At 46.7% G+C, this 26299-nt stretch overlaps 1 protein-coding gene across 2 annotated transcripts in view; it reads right to left on the minus strand.

Moving 5' to 3' along the window:
- Positions 1-26299, minus strand: part of RCSD1 (RCSD domain containing 1) — a 122997-nt gene that overhangs the window by 15511 nt on the left and 81187 nt on the right. For both annotated transcript variants that reach the window (XM_068270812.1, XM_068270811.1), the window contains exons 3-6: positions 20172-20264; positions 17046-17117; positions 9145-9348; positions 6378-6857 (exon numbers count right to left, since the gene is read on the minus strand). In XM_068270812.1, the coding sequence (XP_068126913.1) occupies positions 6378-6857; positions 9145-9348; positions 17046-17117; positions 20172-20264 (849 nt within the window). The remainder of the gene's footprint in view (positions 1-6377; positions 6858-9144; positions 9349-17045; positions 17118-20171; positions 20265-26299) is intronic.

The following is a 26299-nucleotide window of genomic DNA, read 5'->3' on the forward strand; positions in this document are numbered from 1 at the left end:
GCCCACAGCACCCCTCAGACCCCCCCCTGCCCACCCCCCAGACCACTGTTTGCACCCAGTCACCCCCCTAATCACCCATAAATCACTCCCTGTCACTATCTGTCAACGCTAATTTTTTTTTTATCCCCCCCCCCTGCCCACTGCCCCCTCCTGATCACCCCCCCACCCCTCAGATTCTCCCCAGACCCCCCCCCAGGACCCCCCCCCCGTGTACTGTATGCATCTATCCTCCCTGATCACCTGTCAATCACCCGTCAATCACCCCCTGTCACTGCTACCCATCAATCAGCCCCTAACCTGCCCCTTGCGGGCAATCTGATCACCCACCCACACCAATAGATCGCCCGCAGATCCGACATCAGATCACCTCCCAAGTGCAGTGTTTACATCTCTTCTCTCCTCTAAACACCCACTAATTACCCATCAATCACCCATCAATCACCCCCTATCACCACCTGTCACTGTTACCCATCAGATTAGACCCTAATCTACCCCTTGCGGGCACCCAATCACCCGCCCACACGCTCAGATTGCCCTCAGACCCCCCCTTATCAATTCGCCAGTGCAATATTTACATCTGTTATTCCCTGTAATAACCCACTGATCACCTGTCAATCACCTATCAATCACCCCCTGTCACTGCCACCCATCAATCACCCCCTGTCACTGCCACCCATCAATCAGCCCCTAACCTGCCCCTTGCGGGCAATCTGATCACCCACCCACACCAATAGATCGCCCGCAGATCCGACATCAGATCACCTCCCAAGTGCAGTGTTTACATCTCTTCTCTCCTCTAAACACCCACTAATTACCCATCAATCACCACCTGTCACTGTTACCCATCAGATTAGACCCTAATCTGCCCCTTTGCGGCGCCCAATCACCCGCCCACACGCTCAGATTGCCCTCAGACCCCCCCTTATCAATTCGCCAGTGCAATATTTACATCTGTTATTCCCTGTAATAACCCACTGATCACCTGTCAATCACCTATCAATCACCCCCTGTCACTGCCACCCATCAATCACCCCCTGTCACTGCCACCCATCAATCAGCCCCTAACCTGCCCCTTGCCGGCAATCTGATCACCCACCCACACCAATAGATCGCCAGCAGATCCGACATCAGATCACCTCCCAAGTGCAGTGTTTACATCTCTTCTCTCCTCTAAACACCCACTAATTACCCATCAATCACCCCCTATCACCACCTGTCACTGTTACCCATCAGATTAGACCCTAATCTGCCCTTTGCGGGCACCCAATCACCTGCCCACACCTCAGAACGTCCTCAGACCCCAGCCCTGATCACCTCGCTAGTGCATTGCTTGCATCTATTTCCCCCCTCTAATCACACCTTGAGACACCCATCAATCACCTCCTGTCACCCCCTAGCACACCTACCCATCAGATCAGGCCCTAATTTGCCCTGTGTGGGCTCCTGATCACTCGGCCAAACCCTCAGATCCCCCTCAGACCCCCTTCCGATCACCTCCCCAGTGCATTGATTGCATCTATTTTCCCCTCTAACCGCCCCCTGAGACACCTATCAATCACCTCCTGTCACCCCCCTAGCACTCCTATCCATCAGATCAGGCCCAAAACATCCTGTCATCTAAGAGGCCACCCTGCTTATGACCGGTTCCACAAAATTTGCCCCCTCATAGACCACCTGTCATCAAAATTTGCAGATGCTTATACCCCTGAACAGTCATTTTGAGAAATTTGGTTTCCAGACTACTCACAGTTTTGGGCCCGTAAAATGCCAGGGCAGTATAGGAACCCCACAAGTGACCCCATTTTAGAAAGAAGACACCCCAAGGTATTCCGTTAGGAGTATGGTGAGTTTATAGAAGATTTTATTTTTTGTCAAAAGTTAGCGGAAATTGGATTTTTATTGTTTTTTTCACATAGTGTCATTTTTCACTAACTTGTGACAAAAAAATAAAATCTTCTATGAACTCACCATACCCCTAACGGAATACCTTGGGGTGTCTTCTTTCTAAAATGGGGTCACTTGTGGGGTTCCTATACTGCCCTGGCATTTTAGGGGCCCTAAACCGTGAGGAGTAGTCTAGAAAACAAATGCCTCAAAATGACCTGTGAATAGGACGTTGGGCCCCTTAGCGCACCTAGGCTGCAAAAAAGTGTCACACATGTGGTATCGCCATACTCAGGAGAAGTAGTATAATGTGTTTTGTGGTGTATTTTTACACATACCCATGCTGGGTGGGAGAAATCTCTCTGTAAATCGACAATTGTGTGTAAAAAAAAATCAAAAATGTGTCATTTACAGAGATATTTCTCCCACCCAGCATGGTTATATGTAAAAATCCACCACAAAACACATTATACTACTTCTTCTGAGTACGGCGATACCACGTGTGACACTTTTTTGCAGCCTAACTGTGCTAAGGGGCCCAAAGTCCAATGAGTACCTTTAGGATTTCACAGGTCATTTTGAGACATTTGGGTTCAAGACTACTCCTCACGGTTTAGGGCCCCTAAAATGCCAGGGCAGTATAGGAACCCCACAAGTGACCCCATTTTAGAAAGAAGACACCCCAAGGTATTCTGTTAGGTGTATGATGAGTTCATAGAAGATTTTATTTTTTGTCACAAGTTAGCGGAAATTGATATGTATTGTTTTTTTTTTTTCACAAAGTGTCATTTTTCGCTAACTTGTGACAAAAAAAAAATCTTCTATCAACTCACCATACTCCTAACAGAATACCTTGGGGTGTCTTCTTTCTAAAATGGGGTCACTTGTGGGGTTCCTATACTGCCCTGGCATTTTAGGGGCCCTAAACCGTGAGCAGTAGTCTAGAATCCAAATGCCTCAAAATGACCTGTGAATAGGACGTTAGGCCCCTTAGCGCACCTAGGTTGCAAAAAAGTGTCACACATGTGGTATCGCCGTACTCAGAAGAAGTAGTATATTGTGTTTTGGGGTGTATTTTTACACATACCCATGCTGGGTGGGAGAAATTTCTCTGTAAATGGACAATTGTGTGTAAAAAAAATCAAACAATTGTCATTTACAGAGATATTTCTCCCACCCAGCATGGGTATGTGTAAAAATACACCCCAAAACACATTATACTACTTCTCCTGAGTACGGCGGTACCACATGTGTGGCACTTTTTTGCACCCTAAGTGCGCTAAGAGGCCCAAAGTCCAATGAGTACCTTTAGGATTTCACAGGTCATTTTGCGACATTTGGTTTCAAGACTACTCCTCACAGTTTAGGGCCCCTAAAATGCCAGGGCAGTATAGGAACCCCACAAATGACCCCATTTTAGAAAGAAGACACCCCAAAGTATTCCGTTAGGAGTATGGTGAGTTCATAGAAGATTTTATTTTTTGTCACAAGTTAGTGGAAAATGACACTTTGTGAAAAAAAAACAATTAAAATCAATTTCCGCTAACTTGTGACAAAAAAAAAATCTTCTATGAACACACCATCCTCCTAACGGAATACCTTGGGGTATCTTCTTTCTAAAATGGGGTAATTTGTGGGGTTCCTATACTGTCCTGGCATTTTAGGGGCCCTAAACCGTGAGGAGTAGTCTTGAAACGAAATTTCTCAAAATGACCTGTGAAATCCTAAAGGTACTCATTGAACTTTGGGCCCCTTAGCGCAGTTAGGGTGCAAAAAAGTGCCACACATGTGGTATCGCCGTACTCAGGAGAAGTAGTATAATGTGTTTTGGGGTGTATTTTTCCACATACCCATGCTGAGTGGGAGAAATATCTCTATAAATAGATAATTGTGTGTAAAAAAAATTAAACAATTGTCATTTACGGAGATATTTCTCCCATCCAGCATGGGTATGTGTAAAAATACACCCCAAAACACATTATACTACTTCTCCTGAGTACGGCAATACCACATGTGTGGCACTTTTTTGCAGCCTAACTGCGCTAAGGGGCCAAAAGTCCAATGAGCATCTTCAGGCTTTACAGGGGTGCTTACAATTAGGCACCCCCCAAAATGCCAGGACAGTGAACACACCCCACAAATGACCCCATTTTGGAAAGTAGACACTTCAAGGTATTCAGAGCGGAGCATAGTGAGTCCGTGGCAGATTTCATTTTTTTTTGTCGCAAGTTAGAAGAAATGGAAACTTTTTTTTTTTCTTTTTTTTGTCAGAAAGTGTCATTTTCCGCTAACTTGTGACAAAAAATAAAATCTTCTATGAACTCACCATGCCTCTCACTGAATACTTTGGGATGTCTTCTTTCCAAAATGGGGTCATTTGGGGGGTATTTGTACCATCCTGGAATTTTAGCCCCTCATGAAACCTGACAGGTGCGCAGAAAAGTCAGAGATGCTTGAAAATGGGAAAATTCACTTTTGGCACCATAGTTTGTAAACGCTATAACTTTTACCCAATCCAATAAATATACACTGAATAGTTTTTTTTTTATCAAAGACATGTAGCAGAATAACTTTCGCGCTCAAATGTATAGGAAATTTTACTTTATTTGAAAAATGTCAGCACAGCAAGTTAAAAAAGTCATTTTTTTGCCAAAATTCATGTCTTTTTTGATGAATATAATAAAAACTAAAACTCGCAGCAGCAATCAAATAGCAGCAAAAGAAAGCTGTATTAGTGACAAGAAAAGGAGGTAAAATTCCTTTAGGTGGTAGGTTGTATGACCGAGCAATAAACCGTGAAAGCTGCAGTGGTCTGAATGGAGAAAAAGGCTCTGGTCCTTAAGGGGCGAAAAGACTGTGGTCCTCAAGTGGTTAAAGTGGACCTGAGCTCTGGCACAGGACAGAAGGAAAACATAGGGGTTGATTTACTAAGAAAAATAGTGCAAGTAACCTCCTGTTACTCGTGCTATTTAATCCTGCACACCTTATCCCCCTTGGCATTATGATTCTTTCCGGATTTTAGGGTGCAATGTTTTGCACCCTTTCAGACCCTAAAACCTGGAAAAAAAAATCATGCTGCCTGGGAGATCTGCAGCAGTTCTGCAATCGCTCACCTCCCTGGCTCCAGCGCTGCAGTTATGCCCCCATCCTCCGGGTGGCGCTGCAACTCTAAAGTGAAATTGCCAGCTGTCGTCATGACGACAGCCGGCGATCTCACCAGGAGGAAGCAAAGCCCCGGAGGAGAGGAAGAAGAATGGCGGCCGACGTCAGGATCCCTGGGAGGAATTTAGAAACAGTTCCGCTGCGCACATTGCTCTGCACACAGCCTCTGCCGGCTACCCCGAGCAGAGGGCGGGATTACCGCTCTGAGCTGCGGTTTTCCGCCCCGACCCGAGCTCGGGGTTACCTCCAAGGAGGTTAATGCACGCTATGTGCGCTATTGGCAGCATAGTGTGCGTTAAGTTTGCTCAGAGGAGCGCTAGTAACTTACCCTCTCTATTTGGCAATAGCGGGCGCTCCACTCCTCCCACCCTGAGCCCCTTCGGGTCCAGTAACTTTAAAGGACGTGATCGTGGCACTCTGATTGGCCCCATAGGCTGCCTGTCATAGCTGTCCATCGGAAGGTGTGGCTTTACATTGATTGGGACAGTGGCGTGAGCAGGCGGGTGAGGGTTGCTGAGGGGGAGATTAGGATCTATGAATTGGTACAGCAGGGATTTTCCTATCTAAATTTTTTAAAACTGCTTTGTTTTTGTTATAAAACTCTTTTATTTTGCACAATTAATTTAAAATATTTTATTAAGTACATTTAAAAACTGTGACTAAAGGACTAGAACTACAGAAGTACCCCCCAAAAATAAAATAATTAAAATATGTAAAAATGAGCATATGGTGCCTTTCCTCCTTATCAACAAGACCATAGCCAAAGTACAGAATTGACTGAAGCCCAGCAACATTTTTCGTGCGTAGTTACTTCATCAGGATAAGTGCTATTGGCTGTATAACAAGCGTGAGTGTATTGTTATAATCCATACACTGAAGCTCCACTGTTGCCACAATTAAAGTCCGTGACCCGGTTAGGTAGCACACTTTGGCGCATGTGCTGTCCCGGCTGCATGCCCCCTCAGTTGCACTGCCGCAGTCAGGTGTGTTCTGTGCATGCACAGTTCATAAAGACTTGTAGCTGCGCATGTGCATATCGCTCCTGGCCACGGGAGTGCGATTGAGGAGGTGCGAGACCAGGACAGCGCATGCGGCATAGCTGGGTCACGGACTTTAATTGGAGTGAAAATAGCGCAATGGGGGGTACACGGAGAACATAGAGGGACCTCAAAGACTACGTGTGGCTGTAAGATGTCCTGGAAAAGTAGAAATCATCTTTTATTCCCCCGGGTCAGGTATCCTTTACAGGGCTCCCATACCTCCCCTTCTCCCTCTTGGTGTTTGAGGTTTTGCTCTGAATTATGGGGTCAGTTATGACGCGTTGGACGTACCTCCCCATCACATTTGCTATGGTCACTGCTGTCGTCCTTTTCTTGGCTTTCGCCTGTCTCTGTACAGCTATTCTCTGTGTGCTCTGCGGCCGGGTCCTGCTCCGGTACTGCTGCGTCTGTTCCGTTTGTCTCTAGTGTCCCCTCTTCTTTCTTGGGGTGCTTGTCCTCTTGTTCCTCCGCTGTGTTGGGTGGCTTCTCATCACCCTGTTTCTCTGCCTCCCCCTCTTCCTCTGTCTTGGCCGTGGGACTCGCAGACGGCTCATCCACGGAGTCATGTGACGCTGTGTCCGTCTCCTGAGTTGTTTCTTTGACACTTGGTTCCTCTTTAGTTTCTGAACTCCCAGCATCCTCTGCTTCTGCGTTGTCCCCATTTTCCTTGGGTAGCGTGTTTATTTGGTCAACGTCAAAGTCCATATCGCCTTGTGATCTTCTAAACTTTCGGCTGGGGGGTCTCCTCTTTATGGAGCCCCTCGTGCGGACCTGCAAAGGCAGAGGATGAGATTAGAGCATTGGAGATACAAGGCAAAATTACATCTAAATTAAACTATTTAAAGCGGGATCGTCAGCCACAAAATCAAATTCCATTTACCCACTGCTCTGTGTTTATTATGCAACCTGACCCTGCATTGCAAGCATTCCAATATAATCATAAATGTTTCTGCTGTAATAAATCTTATCTCAGCCATTCTGGTTCTATTTGGTACATTACCGGGGAGAGGAAAGCTTGTTTCCTCTCCTCCCACATTCCTGCTCCTTACTGACTGGCTGAGGGCAGTTCAGTGTGAAGCTGCTGAAATATGATCTTTGCTTTGCTCACATGTGTTTACAATGCAAGCTAGATATGCAGTTTTTAAAAGAAAAAAAAAAGAGTAAGAGCGGAATTAACATCGGGATTAGAGTGAAAAGTAGATGGACGCTGCCATATTTATTTTCTTTTAAATATTACCAGTTTACCGGCAGTCCTACTGATCCATTTGCCTGCAGTAGTGTCTGCATTACACAAGAAACAAGCATGCAGCTAATCTTGTCAGATCTGACAAAAATGCCAGAAACACCTGATCTGCTGCATGCATGTTCAGGGTCTATGGCTAAAAGTATTAGAGGCAGCGGAACAGCAGGACTGACAGGCAATCTGCATTGTTTAAAAGGAAATACATATGGCAGCCTCCACACCCCTCTCACTTCAGGTGTGCTTTAAGGCATAATGCTCACATGCTTTAAGATCTTATTATTTTACAACACAGCACCAATCTGTTTTACGTGCCTGACTTTCCAATCAAATCAACACGTGTAATTCTAAAAAAAAAAAAAAAAAAAAAAAAAACCTCATTAAACTATAGGTGTTAAAAAGCAGTTACCTAGTAAACCAGATACCATAACTAAAAATGATAAACACGTTAGTATAAATTCTGTATAAAGAGCACCTGTCCCAAATCAGCATTTGTAATGGTCTGAATCTCCCCTGTACATATGTTGTTGGAATAAGGATACAACACTGTTCTGAATTGATGTGGTTGCTGTCTTTCTTCCAATTCCAAGTTGTATAAAATTAACATATCATTTGCATTAACTCAGAATTATTAGCCTGTCATGGGCCGTCCCTAGCGATCATTCATCAGTGAGATTCTAATCGTTGTGAGTTGGTGTAATTATTATGTAGCGGGTAAAGCCAGACAAATGCAGCAGTCTCTTTTACATCAGCAGATTACCCAGGATTCCTCATGACACTCAGCCCTCAAACATTATTTCTAAAGCCACGAGTTCTATATATGGCAGAAATAACAAGACAAATAACATTTGTAGTGCGCTTTCCTCCTGGCGGACTCGAAGTGCCAGCGCTGCAGCCACTAGGGGACGTGCTCTATAGGCAGTAGCAGTGTTAGGGAGTCTAGCCCAAAGACTCTTTACTGAATAGGCGCTGGCTTACTGAACAGAAAGAGCCAAGATTCAAACCCTGGTCTCCTGTTTCAGAGGCAGGGCCGGGCCGAGGCAGAGGCTGCAGAGGCTCCAGCCTCAGGGCGCAGTGTAGGAGGGGGCGCACAATTCATTCAGCTGTCATTCCCAATTGTGTTTGAAGCACAAAGAAATAAGAAAAGGACATACATAGCAGTGACTGCAAGCCAGATAACTAAAGATTAAGGTGTTGGGGATGTTGGGGGCCCTGGGGCGCCTCTTAGTCTAATAGCAATTAGTGTGTGATGGCTGGGGTGGGAGGGATGGAGGGGCGCACTTTGCAGTCTCAGCCTTGGGTGCTGGAGGACCTTGTCCCGGCTCTGCTCTGGCACCAGACACATGGATTGGGAGTGCACCATGAACCCTAAGGGACTGGAATCACACTTAATTTACTGTGACCACTCCATGATTACTGAATGGACTGTGGCAGCAATGGGACGACATACTTCCCAAGTTCCTCTGTACATTTCCAGATAGAGGCAGAGCCCTTAAAAGGAACCTAAGATGTGAGACATATCGAAGCTGCCATATTTATTTCCTTTTAAACAATACCAGTCGCTGATCTTTCTGGTCAGTAGGGTCTAAATCACACACCTGAAACAATCATGCAGATTTGCCATACAAAACAGATCATTGACATCCGATCTCCATGATCTGCATGCTTGTTCAGGGTCTATGGCTGAAAGTTTTAGAGGCAGATACCCAGCAGGGCAGCCAGGCAATATACATTATTTAAAAGGAAAGAAACATGTCAGCCGCCATATCCCCTTCACCTCAGGTTCCTTTTAACCAATACTGTCCAGCCACAGTGTACCTTAGTGTAGCTTGCGAGAGGGGCGCCCTCTGGTGGCTGCTCGAAGCTGGCTGGAGTCTCCTCTGGTTCGCTGCTTCGGTTCTGAACGCCCGGGCTGCTGGGGGTTGAAGGAGGACTGTTGAAGGGAGAGGCCATGATTTTGAGTCCGGGGCTTTTCGGGGACACACCGGGGAGAAGAGGAACAGGAGGAAAGGCCAGGTTAGCCTGTGGAGAGAAGAAGCAAATATCTTCAGTGAGAGAGAAGCTCAAGCAATGGGAGAACGTGCTGCAGGATGCAGGAGTATATATATATATATATATATATATATATATATATATATATATATATATATATATATATATATATATATATATATATATATATATATATATTATGCTACACACAGAATCCAAGCCTGAAATCCAACATCCTTCATCACTTATAGGGGGGTTTATAATACTATACATTAAAGGAAAACTGAAGACATATGACTTGGTAGGATTAGATTGATTGTAGGCTCCTCTGAGGACAGTCAGTGACATGACTATGTACTCTGTAAAGTGCTGCAGAAGAGGTCAGTGCTATATAAATACATAATAATAATAATATGGTAGGACATTACACTATGAGTATGGTAGGGATTAGATTGTGAGCTTCTCTGAGGACAGTCAGTGACATGGCTATGTACTCTGCAAAGCGCTGCAGAAGGTGTCAGTGCTGTATAAATACATAATAATATGGTAGGACATTACACTATGACTAATGCTACTACTAATACAGTAATAACTACTTACACTTTTTTATAAACCTTTTATTCCCTTATTTTACCTTTTTAGACGTTTTAAATGTAATTGCAGTACTAGGAGAAAACAACTACAAGGTAGTTGAAAAAATAGTAATGTAGAAAACATACCTTTATTAGAAAATTAAATGTCGTATCGACATACAATGTACCAGCAACAAAATTAACATTTTAGAATAAATGGGATACACGTTTTAATTTGTTTTATCTACACTAGCACTTTTTATTTTAAAACAATAATGAATGAAATCATGGTTTCCTTTTATTTCTTCTTTTTCCCTGTAAAATGCATAGGAAATAAAATAAATCTTAACCCTTCCGGGACCGGACATCTCTAGTCCCTTAAGGAATGAAATTGGCTCTGGATCCAGTTGCGGAAGCTTTGCTGTTACCGAGACAACAGAGCGAGCGGGTGCAGCGATGGAACAGCAGCAAGGACGGCGTGAGTGCGTGTCTGTGAATACTTAGAAGGATGTAAATTCTAACTACGTCAGTACGGAAGCAGTTAAAGTAAGTATAGTTTGTGCTGAAAAAAAAATGATGTATTTATCACTAAGGTGTCATAGGTAGTGATAAAGTTAGTGCTGATTAAATAGGGGCATAGCTAAAACACCAAAACGGCTCTAGTCCATAAGGTGTAAACAGGTCTAGGTGCCAAGAAGTTTACAAACATTGTATCTGGCCCAAAAAAAGGGGAAAAAAAGACTTCCAAATACTGTGGTTATTCTATGCATGTTACGGTATATTCGTTTTTGTCCACTAGATGGTGCTAATAGGCTATGGAAAAAAAACAAGTTAATATTTTCCACAGATGATACAGAATACATTGCACAATTCACATCACTAACTATTCCTCAGAAGGGATCACAATCTAGTGTCGCTACAGACTTTTTCTTCTATATTCTGGGGCCGAACCTGGATGATGCCAAATGATAATGGATGTGGGAGGAAACTAGAGTGTTAGGAGAAAACCCATGAGATCACGAGGACAACCCACGCACTCCATGCAGACAGCATCCTGCCAAGATTTCCATCTTTGTAGGTCTGCACGGTGAGAGAGTTTTATACTTTGCACCATGTATATCAAATTGAAATAGATAAGGGACCCTCAAGCGAGAGGTACATGGAGGCTGCCATATTTATTCCTTTTAACCATCTGGGGACCGCCTAACGCCAATGGGCGTGACCAAGGCGGCAGCCTCAGGACTGCCTAACGCCATTTGGCGTCAAGTCCTGGGCCGGGGATTCGCAGGAGATCGCGCGCGCCTCTCCACATAGATGACGGAGCTCCGGTCCGCCATCAGTTTCCCAGCGGCGATTACCGTCTATAAACATTGTACAGCGCTGCGATCTACGGCAGCACTGTGCTGGGGACAGCCGTGTGACATGGATGTCCCCCCGAGTGGCAAGGCAGTGATTCGCTGTCATAGGCTGAAGGGAGGGGGGGATTTACAAAAAAAATAGTAAAGTTTAATAAAAAAAAATTATAAAATATTTATTTAAAAATATATAAACATTGCAGGGCAATCAGACCCCACCAACAGAGAGCTCTGTTGGTGAGGAGAAGAGGGGGGTGGAATCACTTGTGTGCTGTGTTGTGCGGCCCTGCATTAACCCCTAAAGAACAAGCGACATCCATGCTAACCTAGAAATAAAAGCACATATAAGTAGATAAATACTACTTCTACGTACATAACAGATGTATTGTGCTTTCCACTTACTGATTCCTGTGAATTTTATACAGGAAAAGCAGAAAATCCTATTCTAGGCAGTGGCCATCTTGGCAAGCTAATGCTGACATCATATCCTCCCTGACTCTTGTTTCCCCCCCTCCCTTCTCTTGCTCATTACCAAATCTTCTAGAAAAATACTGCGCTCCACTGGAATACCACACTCACCATGACAGGGGATCTCAATTAGGCCTCTTGTACACTGCACGCGATTACGCTTTTTAATCAGTTTTTACATCCAATTCAGATTCTGATTTGCAGTTTGCTCCCTGCACACTGCAAATCAGAATCTGAATCGGATGTAAAAACTGATTAAAAAGCGTAATCGCGTGCAGTGTACAAGAGGCCTAACAAGAGGTTCACTCCACCTCAATCAGTAAAACTTGTAGCAATCACTGCGCATACTTCATACCCTGTAAGTCATAAAATCAAAAAATGCACATAGTGCCCAGTACTGCTTAAAACAAGCTAAAGCTAGCACCTCGTGACGCACACCTGGGGGTAGTGCCACCACCTTATGAGGGAGATATGACAAATCCCCCCTCTTGTGCCTGCACTCACCGGAAGAGCGTCTTGCTCTATTGCATAAATCTATTAACCCTTCGCACTCTCACATGCAAATGTTCAAACAAATGCATTCACAGATTCACTCATCCAGGCACAACGGTTATCCCTACAGCTAAGTTAAAAGCCAGGGTTTTAGTTCACAGAAGAATGCATTCTTATGCTTAGTCACCTATACTGCGCAGAAGTACCCAGGTAAACATAGGTGTCCTAACTCTGGCCCTGTAACATGCATAGTGCAGACATGCAAACACATTCATTGCATCAAACCTATCTAGGGACTAGGAGCACACATCCTGACGTCCTCTCCTGGGACAGGTAGCGCATCTTACCAATTGCACACGGGAGGTAACGTAATGTATCCATGCGCACCATGCACATACACCAGCATAAGCTGTGTGCATGCTGACAAACATACAGGGGAAGGGGGGAGTGCACCGAATTGGGCCCTAGCCACAGGGGTCATTTGTTTGAACATTTGCATGTGAGAGTGCGAAGGGTTAATAGATTTTTGCTGTTTTCTAGCCACACCCCCTTCAGCACCTCCCTTTCCTTAATAACTTATATAATGTCCTAACTAGAGGCGATGTGCCTGGATATATGTATTTTTTTCTTGCTCTATTGCATATCCCACCACACTGCTTTGCCAGCCAAGGAAGATGAAGCGGATGTAAAACATACATCTGTTTAATAGAGTAACAACATCTTGCAGGCTTACAGATCGGTCAGTCACAAGTCTCGGCTCCACCGCGGATAATACAGAGCCACTCGCTTTCACCGTCCGTCCTGCTTCCGGGTGACGTCAATGCACTCGTCCGACTCCGCCCTACGCGTTTCGTCACGCTTCGTGGCTCATTCAGGGGCTGGATAGCAACACCGACGTCAGGTTCTTAAAGCCGCATAGCACTCCCCCCGCCTTAGCTCCGCCCGCAACCGCCGCCCACTAATGTCGCTAGGCTTCCCCAAAGCGTGCTGGCTCTCTATTCCACTATGCAGCTTACATCTTAACCACTTGCCGACCGCGCACTCATACCGCGCGTCGGCAAAGTGGCAGCTGCAGGACCAGCGGCGCAGTTCTGCGTCGCCGGCTGCAGGCTAATTAATTAGGAAGCAGCCGCTCGCGCGAGCGGCTGCTTCCTGTCAATTCACGGCGGGGGGCTTCGTGAATAGCCTGCGGGCCGCCGATCGCGGCTCGCAGGCTAAGTGTAAACACAAGCGGAAATAATCCGCTTTGTTTACATTTGTACAACGCTGCTAACAGTAGCAGCGTTGTACCAGATCAGCGATCCCCGGCCAATCAGCGGCCGGGGATCGCTGTCACATGACAGGCAGGAGCCTGTTAGAGGCTGCACAGGACAGATCCGTTCCTGTGCAGCCTCTGATCTCCGGGGAAGGGAGGGAGGACAGGGAGAGGGGGGAATCCTGCGGTGGAGGTGGCTTTGAGGTGACCCCCCCCCCGCGCCAGCCACACGCAGGCAGGAGCGATCAGATCCCCCCAGCCCATCATCCCCCTAGTGGGGAAAAAAGGGGGGCGATCTGGTCGCTCTGCCTGCTATTTGGTCTGTGCTGGGAGCTGTAGAGCCCACCCAGGGGGGTAAAGGCTGGGTCATCAAGTGGTTAAAAATGGATATACATCGGAAAATGTAAATAAAACCTATTACAATATAAAATCATCCAATTATTAAATATATAAAAAACCTCAACCTGGTCACATATTACAAAGAAGGACCAAGCACTTCACATTGTTATTATTCCAATTGTTCCATCGCCATTGCAGAACCAGTTAGCCCATAAACTCCCTCTATTCCTTCTACATTGAACACTATAAAGAAGTACCCACCCTCCCATCACATTAAATCCCCCCATTCCTAATTCATGCCACACCACTCCTGTGATCTTTATAAAGTGACAATGCACATTCAATTTCATTATGGTGCAAAGAGGCAACATACTAATATTTGTTCATGCCCTCAATTCATTACATTATTGTGCAACACATTTGTTCCTACCTCACAATTTAACTCTATACATCTATATATAAATGAACACACCACCTTCAGTGTCAAGTGGCCATGCTTCCTTCAGCCTTTAAAGTGGCCATGCTTCCTTCAACCATATACACTACATATGCTGGTGCGACTTATGCATTCACTATCGTGCATCAAGACACCATATAACACCAGCAAATGGCTGATCTCTAATACTTAGCCATAGACCCTGAGCAAGCATGCAGATCAAGTGCTCTGACTGAAAGGGAACCTGAACTGAGAAATATTATTTAAAATAAACACATGAGGTAACTTGAAATGAACATTACATAGTTACCTTGCCATCAGTTCCTCTCAGAAGCTCACCATTTTCTTCTGACAATGATCCCTTCCAGTTCTGACAACATTTTGTCAGAACTGAAGGATATCAGTTGCTGTCAGTTATATACCAGTTGCTGTCAGTTATAGCTGAGAGGACAACTGATGTACCAGGTAATGTCCATATTTCCCTATGGCTCAAGTGGGCAATGCTACAGTTTAACAGTGTGCTGAACAGAAAGCTGTTATGGAGTAATGGCCATTTTCAAAAGGGAGGACGGAAAATTCCCTTGATCACAGTGGACAAACAGGACGCAGGAGAGGAGAAAGATATTGACGAGTAGACTACATGGAAGGTAAGTATGACTTATGTATGTTTATTTTGACTTTTAGTTTTCAGTTCAGGTTTTATTTAAGCCATAGGGAAATATGGATATTAATGGCACATCAGTTGTCCTCTCAGCTATAACTGACAGCAACTGATATATTTCAGTTCTGACAAAATGTTGTCAGAATTGGAAGGGATCATTGTCAGAAGAAAATGGTGAGCTTCTGAGAGGAACTGATGGCAAGGTAACTACCGTATTTTTCGGAATATAAGACGCTCCGACATATAAGACGCACCTAGTTTTAGAGGGCAAAAATCAGGGGGAAAAAAATTAACTAAACCTAGATGCGTCTTTAGTGCAGGGGCGTCTTACCAACCTACTCCCCTCTAAAATGTCTCTATCTAGGCTACACTGGCCAGCTACACTACACTTCACTAACTAACCCCTTCTGCCCCCCCACCAACTACACTACACTTCACTAACTAACCTCTGCTCTATCTCACCTGATCCTGCCACCGCGCTCCTGTCCTCCATCTGCGGTAATCCGAGGCTGCCCGATAATAAACATTCATGTCTTCTGTATCATGAGGCTTCCCACTCATTAAGGATGCAGCTCTTTGGCGTCCCATCCGCCGCGCTCCTCATCGCTGCAGTCTTGGTATATAGACTGCAGCCTTCCGGTGTACGCATTCCTCTGCCCGATACTCTTCCTAGTTACCGCGTCATAGGCACTTCCTGGTTACAGCGCACGTGACGTCAGGCGCACGTGCGCTGCGGGACACACAGAAGAGGCACTGTAACCAGGAAGTGCCTATGAAGCGGTAACTAGGAAGAGTATTGGGCAGAGGAATGCGTACACCGGAAGGCTGCAGTCTATATACCGAGACTGCAGCGATGAGGAGCGCGACGGATGGGACGCCAAAGAGCTGCATCCTTAATGAGTGGGAAGCCTCATGATATAGAAGACATGGATCTGGATGATCGGGCAGCCTCGGATTACCGCAGATGGAGGACAGGAGCGCGGCGGCAGGATCAGGTGAGTATATTCCGGGACCCAAAACCGTACCTTTTGAATATAAGATGGGTAAGAAAAAGTGCGTCTTATATTCCGAAAAATAGGGTATGTAATGTTCATTTGAAGTCAACTCAGTTCAGGTTCCCTTGAAGTCAGACTGGATTAGCTGCATGCTTGTTTCAGGTGTGTACACTACTGCAGCCTAAGAGATCAGCAGGACTGCCAGGCAACTGGTATTGTTTACAAGGAGATAAATATGGCAGCCTCCATATACCTTTCACTTCAGGTGTACTTCAATATAAATCTGTAATTGCCCGCATCCCTGTACTTCTAAGGATGGCCTTACATCTAGTGATTTGGTGTGCGACTAACCATCTGGTCGGATAATTAATTTTGAACCAGATGAAAATTGGTGCCGCAATAAGCATGCCCGATTGATGATTCGATCAATATCGGGCCAAAATTGGTCGAATGTATTGATCGGACATGATGGGAAACCTTGGGCCAACGCGGTCAATTGAGTGTGCGGCAGTAACGGCATGCAATATCGCGAGTAATGAACGGGACAGAAACCCACCTGCTGTCCCCCCTAAATGTTATATGTGCCTGTGCATTAAAATATTTTACCTTTTTACCTGTCACGTCGCCCTCTAGTGTCCGCTGTACTTCTGCATTCAGGTCCAGTGTGACTATCTGCATATAGCCCCTCCCACACATGTGCCCCGCCTGCTATACTGCCGGCAGCCATCTGGGGCGCCAATGCAGAAATACAGCGGACAGGGACAGGTAAAGTATTTCAATGCATGGGATATAACATTTGGAGGGGTGGCGCCACAAAGCCGATTCCCAAAATACTTTATGCTCAAATCGACCGGGAAGCGGCCTACAGTGTATGGACAGTCAACAGAGAGATCTGTCTCTTGATCGATCTGCCCATACATTGCTAGATCTATGGGCACCCTAAAACATTCACTGATTGGTCACAAGGTGACGTTTCCCCTACAGATTTCCCTCCACTTGCTAAAACTATAACTGCCAATGGCTGGGGAAGTCACATGTATAGTAGTGAGAGTAATCCTGACCCGATGATAGGCCATATGGGCGGAGTCATAGAAGAGTGAATCTATAAAGAGTCACATTCCCCAGGTATCTCCCCGCCCTGAATCTCTGCTCACCTGAAGCTTCTCGATGAGAGGGGAACTCTTCACCTTGATCTTTGGCACCTGGGCATGGGGAGGGGACACTTTCTGCAGGATGAAAAAAACATGAGAAAATGAATACCCACAATTCCCATTCCTTAACCCCCTGCATAAGACCTGTTCACACTGGCTGCAGAGCAGAATGATGCATACTGCACTGCCACCCTCTGGGCTCCCCATTCACATTGTATAACAGTGATCAAACCGCACACCAGAGCAGGATTGCCCATCAGGTAACCTAGGCAGATGCCTGGGGCCTAGTGGATTTAAAGGGGCCCAGCTGCCACCTCTGGCCTCTTTATTTCAGCTTACCAAAAGGATCACAAGGGGGCGCCAAGTCATCTACCTTGATGAAGGCCCCCATACAAGTAGCACAGATCATAAAATATAAAGAATCGATACTTACCCAGGGCTTCCTCCAGCCCCATAAACACATACTCGCCGTCCTCCCGCGGTCTGCCATTCAGCCTCGATCAGCCCCGGTAATAGGCTCAGTTGGGTCCAGTCTGGGTCTTCTGCGCATGTATGGACCTCCCGCGTATGTGCAGAACACCGAGACTGGATGTGACTGAGCGAGTTACCGGGGCTGATCGCTTCTGAACGGCAGACCGCGGGAGGACGGCGAGGTGTTTGAGGCTGGAGAAAGCCCCGGGTTCTTTATTTCTATTTTATGATCTCTGGTTCACTTTAAAGGACAACTGAAGTGAGAAGAATATGGAGGCTGCCATATATTTATTTCCTTTTAAACAATACCACTTGCCCGGGTATCCTGCTGGTCTATTTGGCTGCTGTAGTGTCTTAATAACACCAGAAACAAGCATGCAGCTAATCATGACAGATCTGACAATAATGTCAGAAACACCTGATCTGTCACATGCTTGTTCAGGGGCTATGGCTAAAAGTATTAGAGGCAGAGGATCAGCAGGGCTGCCAGGCAACTTGTATTGCTTAAAAGGAAATAAATATGGCAGCCTCCGTATTACTCTCACTTCAGTTGTCCTTTAATCTACCTCTGCCGCACACGCTGCAGTGCTGCAACAGAAATCCTGTCTCCCCTCATTGAAGCAGCAGAGAGGTAGAGGCCGTGCAGCTCCGTGCCCCGCTGCAGCTAGCCGCCATTATACGTGAACAGGCATTTACACTAAACTATCAGCCAAACTATCATTCACCTTATTCTTCCACCTAACCCCAGGGCCAGATTTGTACTTCCCCCCCCCCCAAGGCCAATGTCACCAGCCGCCCCCTTTAGTATAGGTAGCCAGATGACCCCTCCCCCCTTCCCTCTAGTATAGGTAGCCAGATGACCCCTCCCCCTTTCCCCTAGTATAGGTAGCCAGATGACCCCTCCCCCTTTCCCTCCAGTATAGGTAGCCAGATGACCCCTCCCCCCTTCCCTCTAGTATAGGTAGCCAGATGACCCCTCCCCCTTTCCCCTAGTATAGGTAGCCAGATGACCCCTCCCCCTTTCCCTCCAGTATAGGTAGCCAGATGACCCCTCCCCCCTTCCCTCCAGTATAGGTAGCCAGATGACCCCTCCCCTCTTCTCCCTCTAGTATGGGTAGCCAGATGACCCCTCCCCTCTTTTCCCTCTAGTATAGGTAGCCAGATTACCCCTTCCCCCTTCCCTCTAGTATAGGTAGCCTGAGGACCCCTCCCACCTTCCCCTCCAGTATAGGTAGCCAGATGACCCCTCCCCTCTTTCCCTCTAGTATAGGAAGCCTGATGATCCCTTCCCCTCCAGTATAGGTAGCCAGGTGACTCCCTTAATCCCTCCCTCCCCCCCCCCCCCCCCCTTTCAGTACAGATTGCCTCCACACCACAGCAGCCATCAGTGTCGCTCACTTCTCTGCTTGTCTCCAGTGCAGAAGCTTCCTCTTCCTTTCCGTCTCCAATGCTGCCCAAGTCCGTAGCCGCTGGCCACAACGCCAACGTGGTCAGAGAGCAAGGTGGCCGGCAGCAGGGAGATCATGCGCTCTCCTGATCTCCCGGCATTTGCAAGCTTGGAAATGCTGCACCAGTGAGTCTGCTGCTTTGGAGCCCTTGTTCCTGTGGTGCCCTAGGCCATGGCCTAATCGGCCTAGGCCTAAATCCGGCCCTGCCTAACCCTAATCAACAGCTCTTCACTACCCATAACGTGACTCTAAACGCCTTACTCTAAACTACTGCTACTTACTTGGGATGGTCAATGAGGTGATGTAATTTTGGCATGCATGCAAGTTTAATGTAAATCGTATGCTGCTTGGAATTGGGCTTGAAGAATTCTGCATACTATTTGTGTTAGATCTGCATGCAAGCCGGAAGTATTTGCCTCTCATTGGCCACCTCTGCATGGGAAGGAATCTGTACTCTGCCAGTCTTAATGGAGATCAAGTCCTGCAGTCGCACTTGTAAAAACATAAAGGGAATGGAGAGCCCACAATAGTGTAGTAAGATTAAAGCCAAGCTGCATAGAATGGAATCGAGGGGAATGAACACTCATAAGGAAGGGTTACCACTAAGGCAACTACTGTATAGGCAGGTAGGGAGATTACACCCGACCCCACTTGGGTTAAAGAGGATCTGTAACGAAAAAACATCGGCAATGTAAATATTTACCTTCCCTGGTCAAGCCCAGACGCAGTAGCAGTAGAGCAGACTTGATTGGGCCCTGCTTCTTCCACCAGAGCCCAATCAGAAAGCTGCTACTCCGCTGGTGCAGGGAATAGAAATATTTACATCGACGATGTTTGGGGTCTGCCATCGCTGGACCCAGAGGGTGAAGAGCGTCACTAGAGGCTCCCCCCTCCCGATGTAAGTATCCCCCAGGTTGTGTTTTTATTTGTTACATATTCTCTTTAAGAAGTCACTCTCTGTAGATCGGAAAATAGAGGTTGCCCCCCCTCCCCCCCCCCCTCCACCAAGGGTGGACAAACTTATAGGTAATAAGACAAAACATAGGCGCTAGGAAGAATTAAATTCACTAAAAACAGTTTAAAGACTGGCATCCGTGCCTGCTAAGAGTTTGTAATCAGTTAGTCCTGTCAATTGCCTGAAGAAGAGGGTGAATACCTGCGAAACGTGTTGCACTGTTTTGTGGAGTATACAAGCGGGACGGGCACTTACCTCGCTGCCATTGTTGGTGGCCTCGGGTTTGGGTAAGGGCAGAGAACAAGGTGGTCTCCTTCTTGTGGGCTTGTTTGGTGGCACCGCTGGAGCCTGCGAAGAGACATCAGAAACAACAGTGTCAGTACGCTCACATTTACTCATTTTTATTGTGTTCAAATGGATAAAACATTCCTCAGGGCTCAGCCATGCCAGCCAGCAAAGAACATGGTAAAAGCCCCGGTTCACCTTCCCGAATGACTCCTTGTTAGGATCGATGAATAACAGGACTATTACACAATTTTTATATTTGATGCAGCTGCTCCAGAGAAATTCCCTTTAGAAAAGTCAGTCATGTGACCCAGAAACCTCGAAGCTGATGGCAGAGTGGGTGTTTCCCTAACTAGTGGGCAGCTCTTACTATCCACACCCTCCTCCTGCTTCTAAGATGAACTCTTTGATGCCAGCACTGCGGCTCAGTGCATTCTTTATCTATATGAGATTCCGTTATGGCTGTGATGTTGGCCACAAAGAGTTTATATCAGCAGAGGGAGGAGGTGGGTAATCATCCCAATTCCACTCTGACTGCCTACTGTGGGTGATGATGGGGTAGGGGAAAAAAAGTGAAAAGATAAGCCTTCTACACTGTTGTCTCTAATGCTGGGAATACACCATACAATTTTCTGTAAGATTCTCTGTAATGCTGGGGATACACGGTACGTTTCTGTACCGTGTATCGACCAGCTCGACCCCCGCCCGCTCGATCCCGGTGATAAGGAAGCGCTGCGGGAACGAGCGGCAATCGATCCGCGCGGACGAGCGGGGATGCGCCGGCATTGAGCCTCTGGCTCGATGCCAGCGCATAAAACGTACTGTGTATCCCCAGCAATAGATTTACCTGCCAGGTAGATAAATTCCAACATGTTGGAAATTATCTAACATCTATCTGCCGAGCAATTAGGCATTGTTCTACTCAGCAGGAGATAAACAGAAGACAATGCACCAGAGATAATGACCGGTCTCTACAGAAAATGTAATTATGCATTCCACCAGAAAATCTAACAGAAGAATCTAACAGCAAATTGTATGGTGTATTCCCAGCATAAAAGAAGTGAAGCAACAGGATGTAGCCAGCCAGGTAGTTTAAATAATGCACCTGCATGCTGCACGAGTCATTATGTACAGCCTACAGGAAGAGGGCTTAGGATTGCTGGGGTGTTAGCTGCAGCAATGCAGGGGATAGGTGCAAAGCAGGTAATTTGGATGGGTGCCAAGTGCCTAATTGATGCCAATGCCAAGTATCAGTAATCAGCACCGAGGCGGTAACTTGGGTGCCTGAGGTGGGAGTAGTAACTGGTATACGTAGCCAATTGGGTACTATATAGGTTTGTAGTAGAGTAGCCGTTCGGCAACAAATGGCGGGCGCTGGAGAGGGAGTTTAGGTGGTGGTGGTGGGTCGTTTTAGGCACTAGGAGGGCGAATGGGGGAATTATGTTTTTATGTTTAGGCAGTAGATGGGGGGGGGGGGAGGGTTAGGCACTAGGAGGGAGGATTAGGTGTGGGGGGTTCGTTTCGTTTTGGACACTAGGAGGGGAGATAAGGTTTAAGTTGCAAATCAGGCGACTTTGTCGACCAATCGACCAACCAATCCGATTATTGTTGTCGAATTGGTTGATAATCGTTGCCACCAAGTGCAGGCCCGATCGACGATATGAACAATTTCTGTCCGAAATCGGCTGCGTTAGTTGATCGCGCCTGGTGCAAGATGTCGGGCCAAAGTTGGTGTCTCGGGTGTGCGGCGGTAAGGCAGCAGATTTTGGAACGAGAGACAAAACGACAAAACTCCGCTGCTGCCGCCGTCCTGTATAAATATGTGCCCCCCCCCCCTTCCCGTGTGTGCATTATACATTACCTGTCCTGTAGCAGTGTCCGCAAGGTGTCCATAACCTCCGGGCGGCCTCAGTGCACGCCACTTGCGCATAGCATCTAACGTCGCCACATAGCGCCATGTACGGAGAGCCACCCTCAGGTCACGGACACCGCGTTGAAGGCTGCAACAGGACAGGTAATATATAAATGCACACACTGGGGGGGCACATTTATACATTGGGGGGCAGGGTGGGCACAGCCGATTCCCTTAACATTTCATGCTGAAATCGGACGGGAATCGGCCTGCAGCTTCGATGAACAGACAAATTTATCTAATCAGATTCGAGATAAATTTGTCTCAAATCTGCCCATAATCTCCTGATGTACGGCCTTTAGGCATTAGAGATACAGATCCAATGTGCAGTCACCTTTAGAAACAAAAGACTACTCCAGGTAGACATAATTTACCTTTGTTAGCATTGTTGGAGCTGTAGAAACACCTTGTGAAAGAGGCAGAATAACAGATATAAGTTGTGGGATTATTTTATTTATTGCATCGTGTAGTTCTTTTAAGGACAGGATCCCCATAGATCAGAGTGATTAGCACAGCGTCAGGAATGTGGCTCCAAATCCCTGCAGTGAGCCAATAAGAGAGCCATCCGTATTAGAGAAAGAGACCTCACTATTAGCTATAGGAGGCATTGCAATGCTTACATCATTATTTTACATAATATCAGCCCGGGCAGGCCGGAAGAGGAAAAAGGAAGCGATGGTAGGTTGGATTGCAGCAATCCTGATTCATCTGATTGTGATATAACCACAAGAGTTGTCCGGGGGGAGGGGTTGGTAACGATAGAAGGAACTTATCATAAACACTTTGAATAAGAAGTCAGCAGTTTCATTGTGGACTGGAGATGAACTCACTCTGCCACACAGAGGCTTTTGTTAACCTGTTGCGGACCCGATGGCTCTGGCTGCTTTAAAGTTAACCTAAGACGACCGGGTATAAAAGTTTTATACATGACGCAGTCCGCCTGCGCGCTCCCGTGGCTGGGATCGTTCTGTGTCTGCGCAGTAGTACTGCGCATGCGTAGTATGCCCCGACTAGCAAATCTAACAGGGACTCTACCCAGCAATCCAGGAGGCAGAGGACAGCGGCGTGGGAGTAATCGGCATGGAGGGGGCTGGAGGAAGCCCCAGATATGTATAAAAAACTTTTATACCTTGTCATCTCAGGTTTACTTTAAGACCAGAGCCGTCAGTACCCTTGATTGGTTCACAGCAATCATGGAGTCAGGAGCCAATTAAAGCCACAGCTTCGAAAGACTGTACAAAAAAACTAGATAGATTAGCAGCATTAAAATACACCTAAATTGAGAGGGATATGGAGGCCGCCATATTTATTTCCTTTTAAAGAAGAGCTGTCAGCCATACTATCTCAGGAAAAAAAAACAAATATAAAAAAAAGTTTAATACTTGCTCTACTTACATAACAGATGTAGTGCACTGTCCACGTTATAAATCTTGTGAATTTTATAAAAGGAAAAGTAGAGAATCCTATTCTAGACAGTTTCCATATTTACTGTGGCTATTTTGAAGCCAGTCGCCCTTAGTCTCCTCTGCCTTATTTGCCCGCCCTTCACTATAGAAAGTGCATTGTTTCAGCCTGAGAAATTTTGGCACAATCAGAGAGGAACAGAGGCGTGGGAGGGGAAAACAGGAGGGAAAGAGGCTTCAGCCAATCAGGCTGCATTAGTTAAGTTTGAGGGGAAGTAGAGAAGCAAAAAAAGGCACCCCAGCTTGCCCTGCAACTTCCTTTGGGTACCAAATGTTCTGTGTACCAAATAAGTGTCAGGGAAACTGGGGAATGATAATTTATCAACAAGAAAAGTAATAGTGATTTTAACTTTTGGATTGCCTGGTTATAGAGTGACCAGACGTCCCGGATTGCCCGGGACGCGTCCCGGATTCGGGGTCCGCTGTCCCAGGCTTAATGAGGTCCCGGGAAACGTCCCGCTTTCAGCAGCGGGACGTCCCGGCCTCGGGACTCTGGCCACTCTCTCCTCAATGAACTGGCAGCGGCGTCTATAGACGCTGTGCCAGTTCATTTCCCGCAGCCCCGCTCCAGCCTCCTCTTCCGGTGTCTGTTTCCGACACCGGCAGAGCAGAGCAGGGCTACGGCAAGATGGCTGCCGAAGCGCTGTACTGGAGACCTATTTGTGTCTCCAGTACAGGGCTTCAGGCGCCATCTTGCCGTAGCCCTGTCAGCGCGGGAGACTGCAGGAGAAGTAAGACAGTCCCAGGAGCAGCGCGCCAGAGGCCGGAGACTTCTGCCAGGTGAGTAAATCAATGCTTTCTTTTCCAGGTGAAATGTTTGCCCGCATTGTTTCTTTTCCAGGTGAAATGTTTGCCCGCATTGTTTCTTTTCCAGGTGAAATGTTTGCCCGCATTGTTTCTTTTCCAGGTGAAATGTTTGCCCGCATTGTTTCTTTTCCAGGTGAAATGTTTGCCCGCATTGTTTCTTTTCCAGGTGAAATGTTTGCCCGCATTGTTTCTTTTCCGGTGAAATGTTTGCCCGCATTGTTTCTTTTCCAGTGAAATGATTGCCCGCATTGTTTCTTTTCCGGTGAAATGTTTGCCCGCATTGCGTTTCTTTTCTGGTGAAATGTTTGCCCGCATTGCGTTTCTTTTCTGGTGAAATGTTTGCCCGCAGTGCGTTTCTTTTCTGGTGAAATGTTTGCCCGCAGTGCGTTTCTTTTCTGGTGAAATGTTTGCCCGCATTGCGTTTCTTTTCTGGTGAAATGTTTGCCCGCATTGCGTTTCTTTTCTGGTGAAATGTTTGCCCGCAGTGCGTTTCTTTTCTGGTGAAATGTTTGCCCACAGTGCGTTTCTTTTCTGGTGAAATGTTTGCCCGCATTGCGTTTCTTTTCTGGTGAAATGTTTGCCTGCATTGCGTTTCTTTTCTGGTGAAATGTTTGCCTGCATTGCGTTTCTTTTCTGGTGAAATGTTTGCCCGCATTGCGTTTCTTTTGTACTGACATGTTGCCCGCATTGCGTTTATTTTGTACTGACATGTTGCCCGCATTGCGTTTATTTTGTACTGACATGTTTGCCCACATTGCGGTTATTTTGTGCTGACATGTTGCCTATTGCGTTTATTTTCTGGTGTCCGGGGTAACCGTTACTGCATTTATTATTTAATGGTCATAGATGGCTATGTTTGCTGCTTTGTGGTTACGGTATACTATTAGCATCACACAGTTTCTGCACACCCATGATGCAAAGTCTCGTTTGTCCACATCATGGCGTAAACACTGCTTTCTTATGCCTCGCTGTTACATCATTACGTTAGCTCCGCCCATACAATGTCATGGCCACGCCCATTTTTTGCAGCGGCGCGCCGCACCCCCCAGTCTTCATCGCTGCGCGCTCCTCAGTCCTCCCCACTTTTTGCCGCGGCGCGCGCCCCCCCCCCCCCCCCCCCCCCCACGCCCCCCTCCCCGTCCCAGGTTGGACCCACAAAAATCTGGTCACTCTACTGGTTAGCATCCTTATTACTTGTTTACCAGATAAAAATAAAGAATTGATTTTATGCCCGACAGTTAGGCCACATACACACATCACACCATAGTCTTTGGAAAATGAAAGATCACAGACCAATTTTACCCCCTTCCATGTAGTATGAGAGCCATACCTACACCGTCTATTCTATGGAGCTGAACTCCCCATCAGACAGAAATCTTTGCAAGATGCTGTACACACAGATGCTGTACAGACACAAAAGATCAGTATCTGCAAAAAATCTGTTCCTGCCAAAGATCCGTTCCTGCAAATTGCATTTAAGGTGGCCATACACTGGCCCGATTCGCGGCCGTTTCGACAGCAGATTAGATCCTGGGATCGAATCTGCTGCCAATCGTTCGCGCTAAACGCACTCGCCAATCCGATTTCCTCCCGAAATCGGATCGGTCCGTCGATCGCGCCGTGCGGGAAATTACCCTCGATCGCCTGCGGGTAGGGAGCACGTCGCTAGCGGCGGCCGATCCGATCAGGTATACATTACCTGACGCTGGCTCCCGGGCATCTTCTCCGCGTCTTCTCCGCATCTTCTCCGCGCTGCACCCGCTCCATCCCGGCGCTTCCTGTCACTGCAGTGACCAGGAAGTTCAAATAGAGGGCGCTCTATTTGAACTTCCTGGTCACGGAGTGACACAGGAAGCGCCGGGATGGAGCAGGTGCAGCGCGGAGAAGATGCCCGGGAGCCAACATCAGGTAATGTA

The sequence above is a fragment of the Hyperolius riggenbachi genome, chromosome 2 (assembly GCF_040937935.1).
Source record: "Hyperolius riggenbachi isolate aHypRig1 chromosome 2, aHypRig1.pri, whole genome shotgun sequence".
NCBI lineage: Eukaryota > Metazoa > Chordata > Amphibia > Anura > Hyperoliidae > Hyperolius > Hyperolius riggenbachi.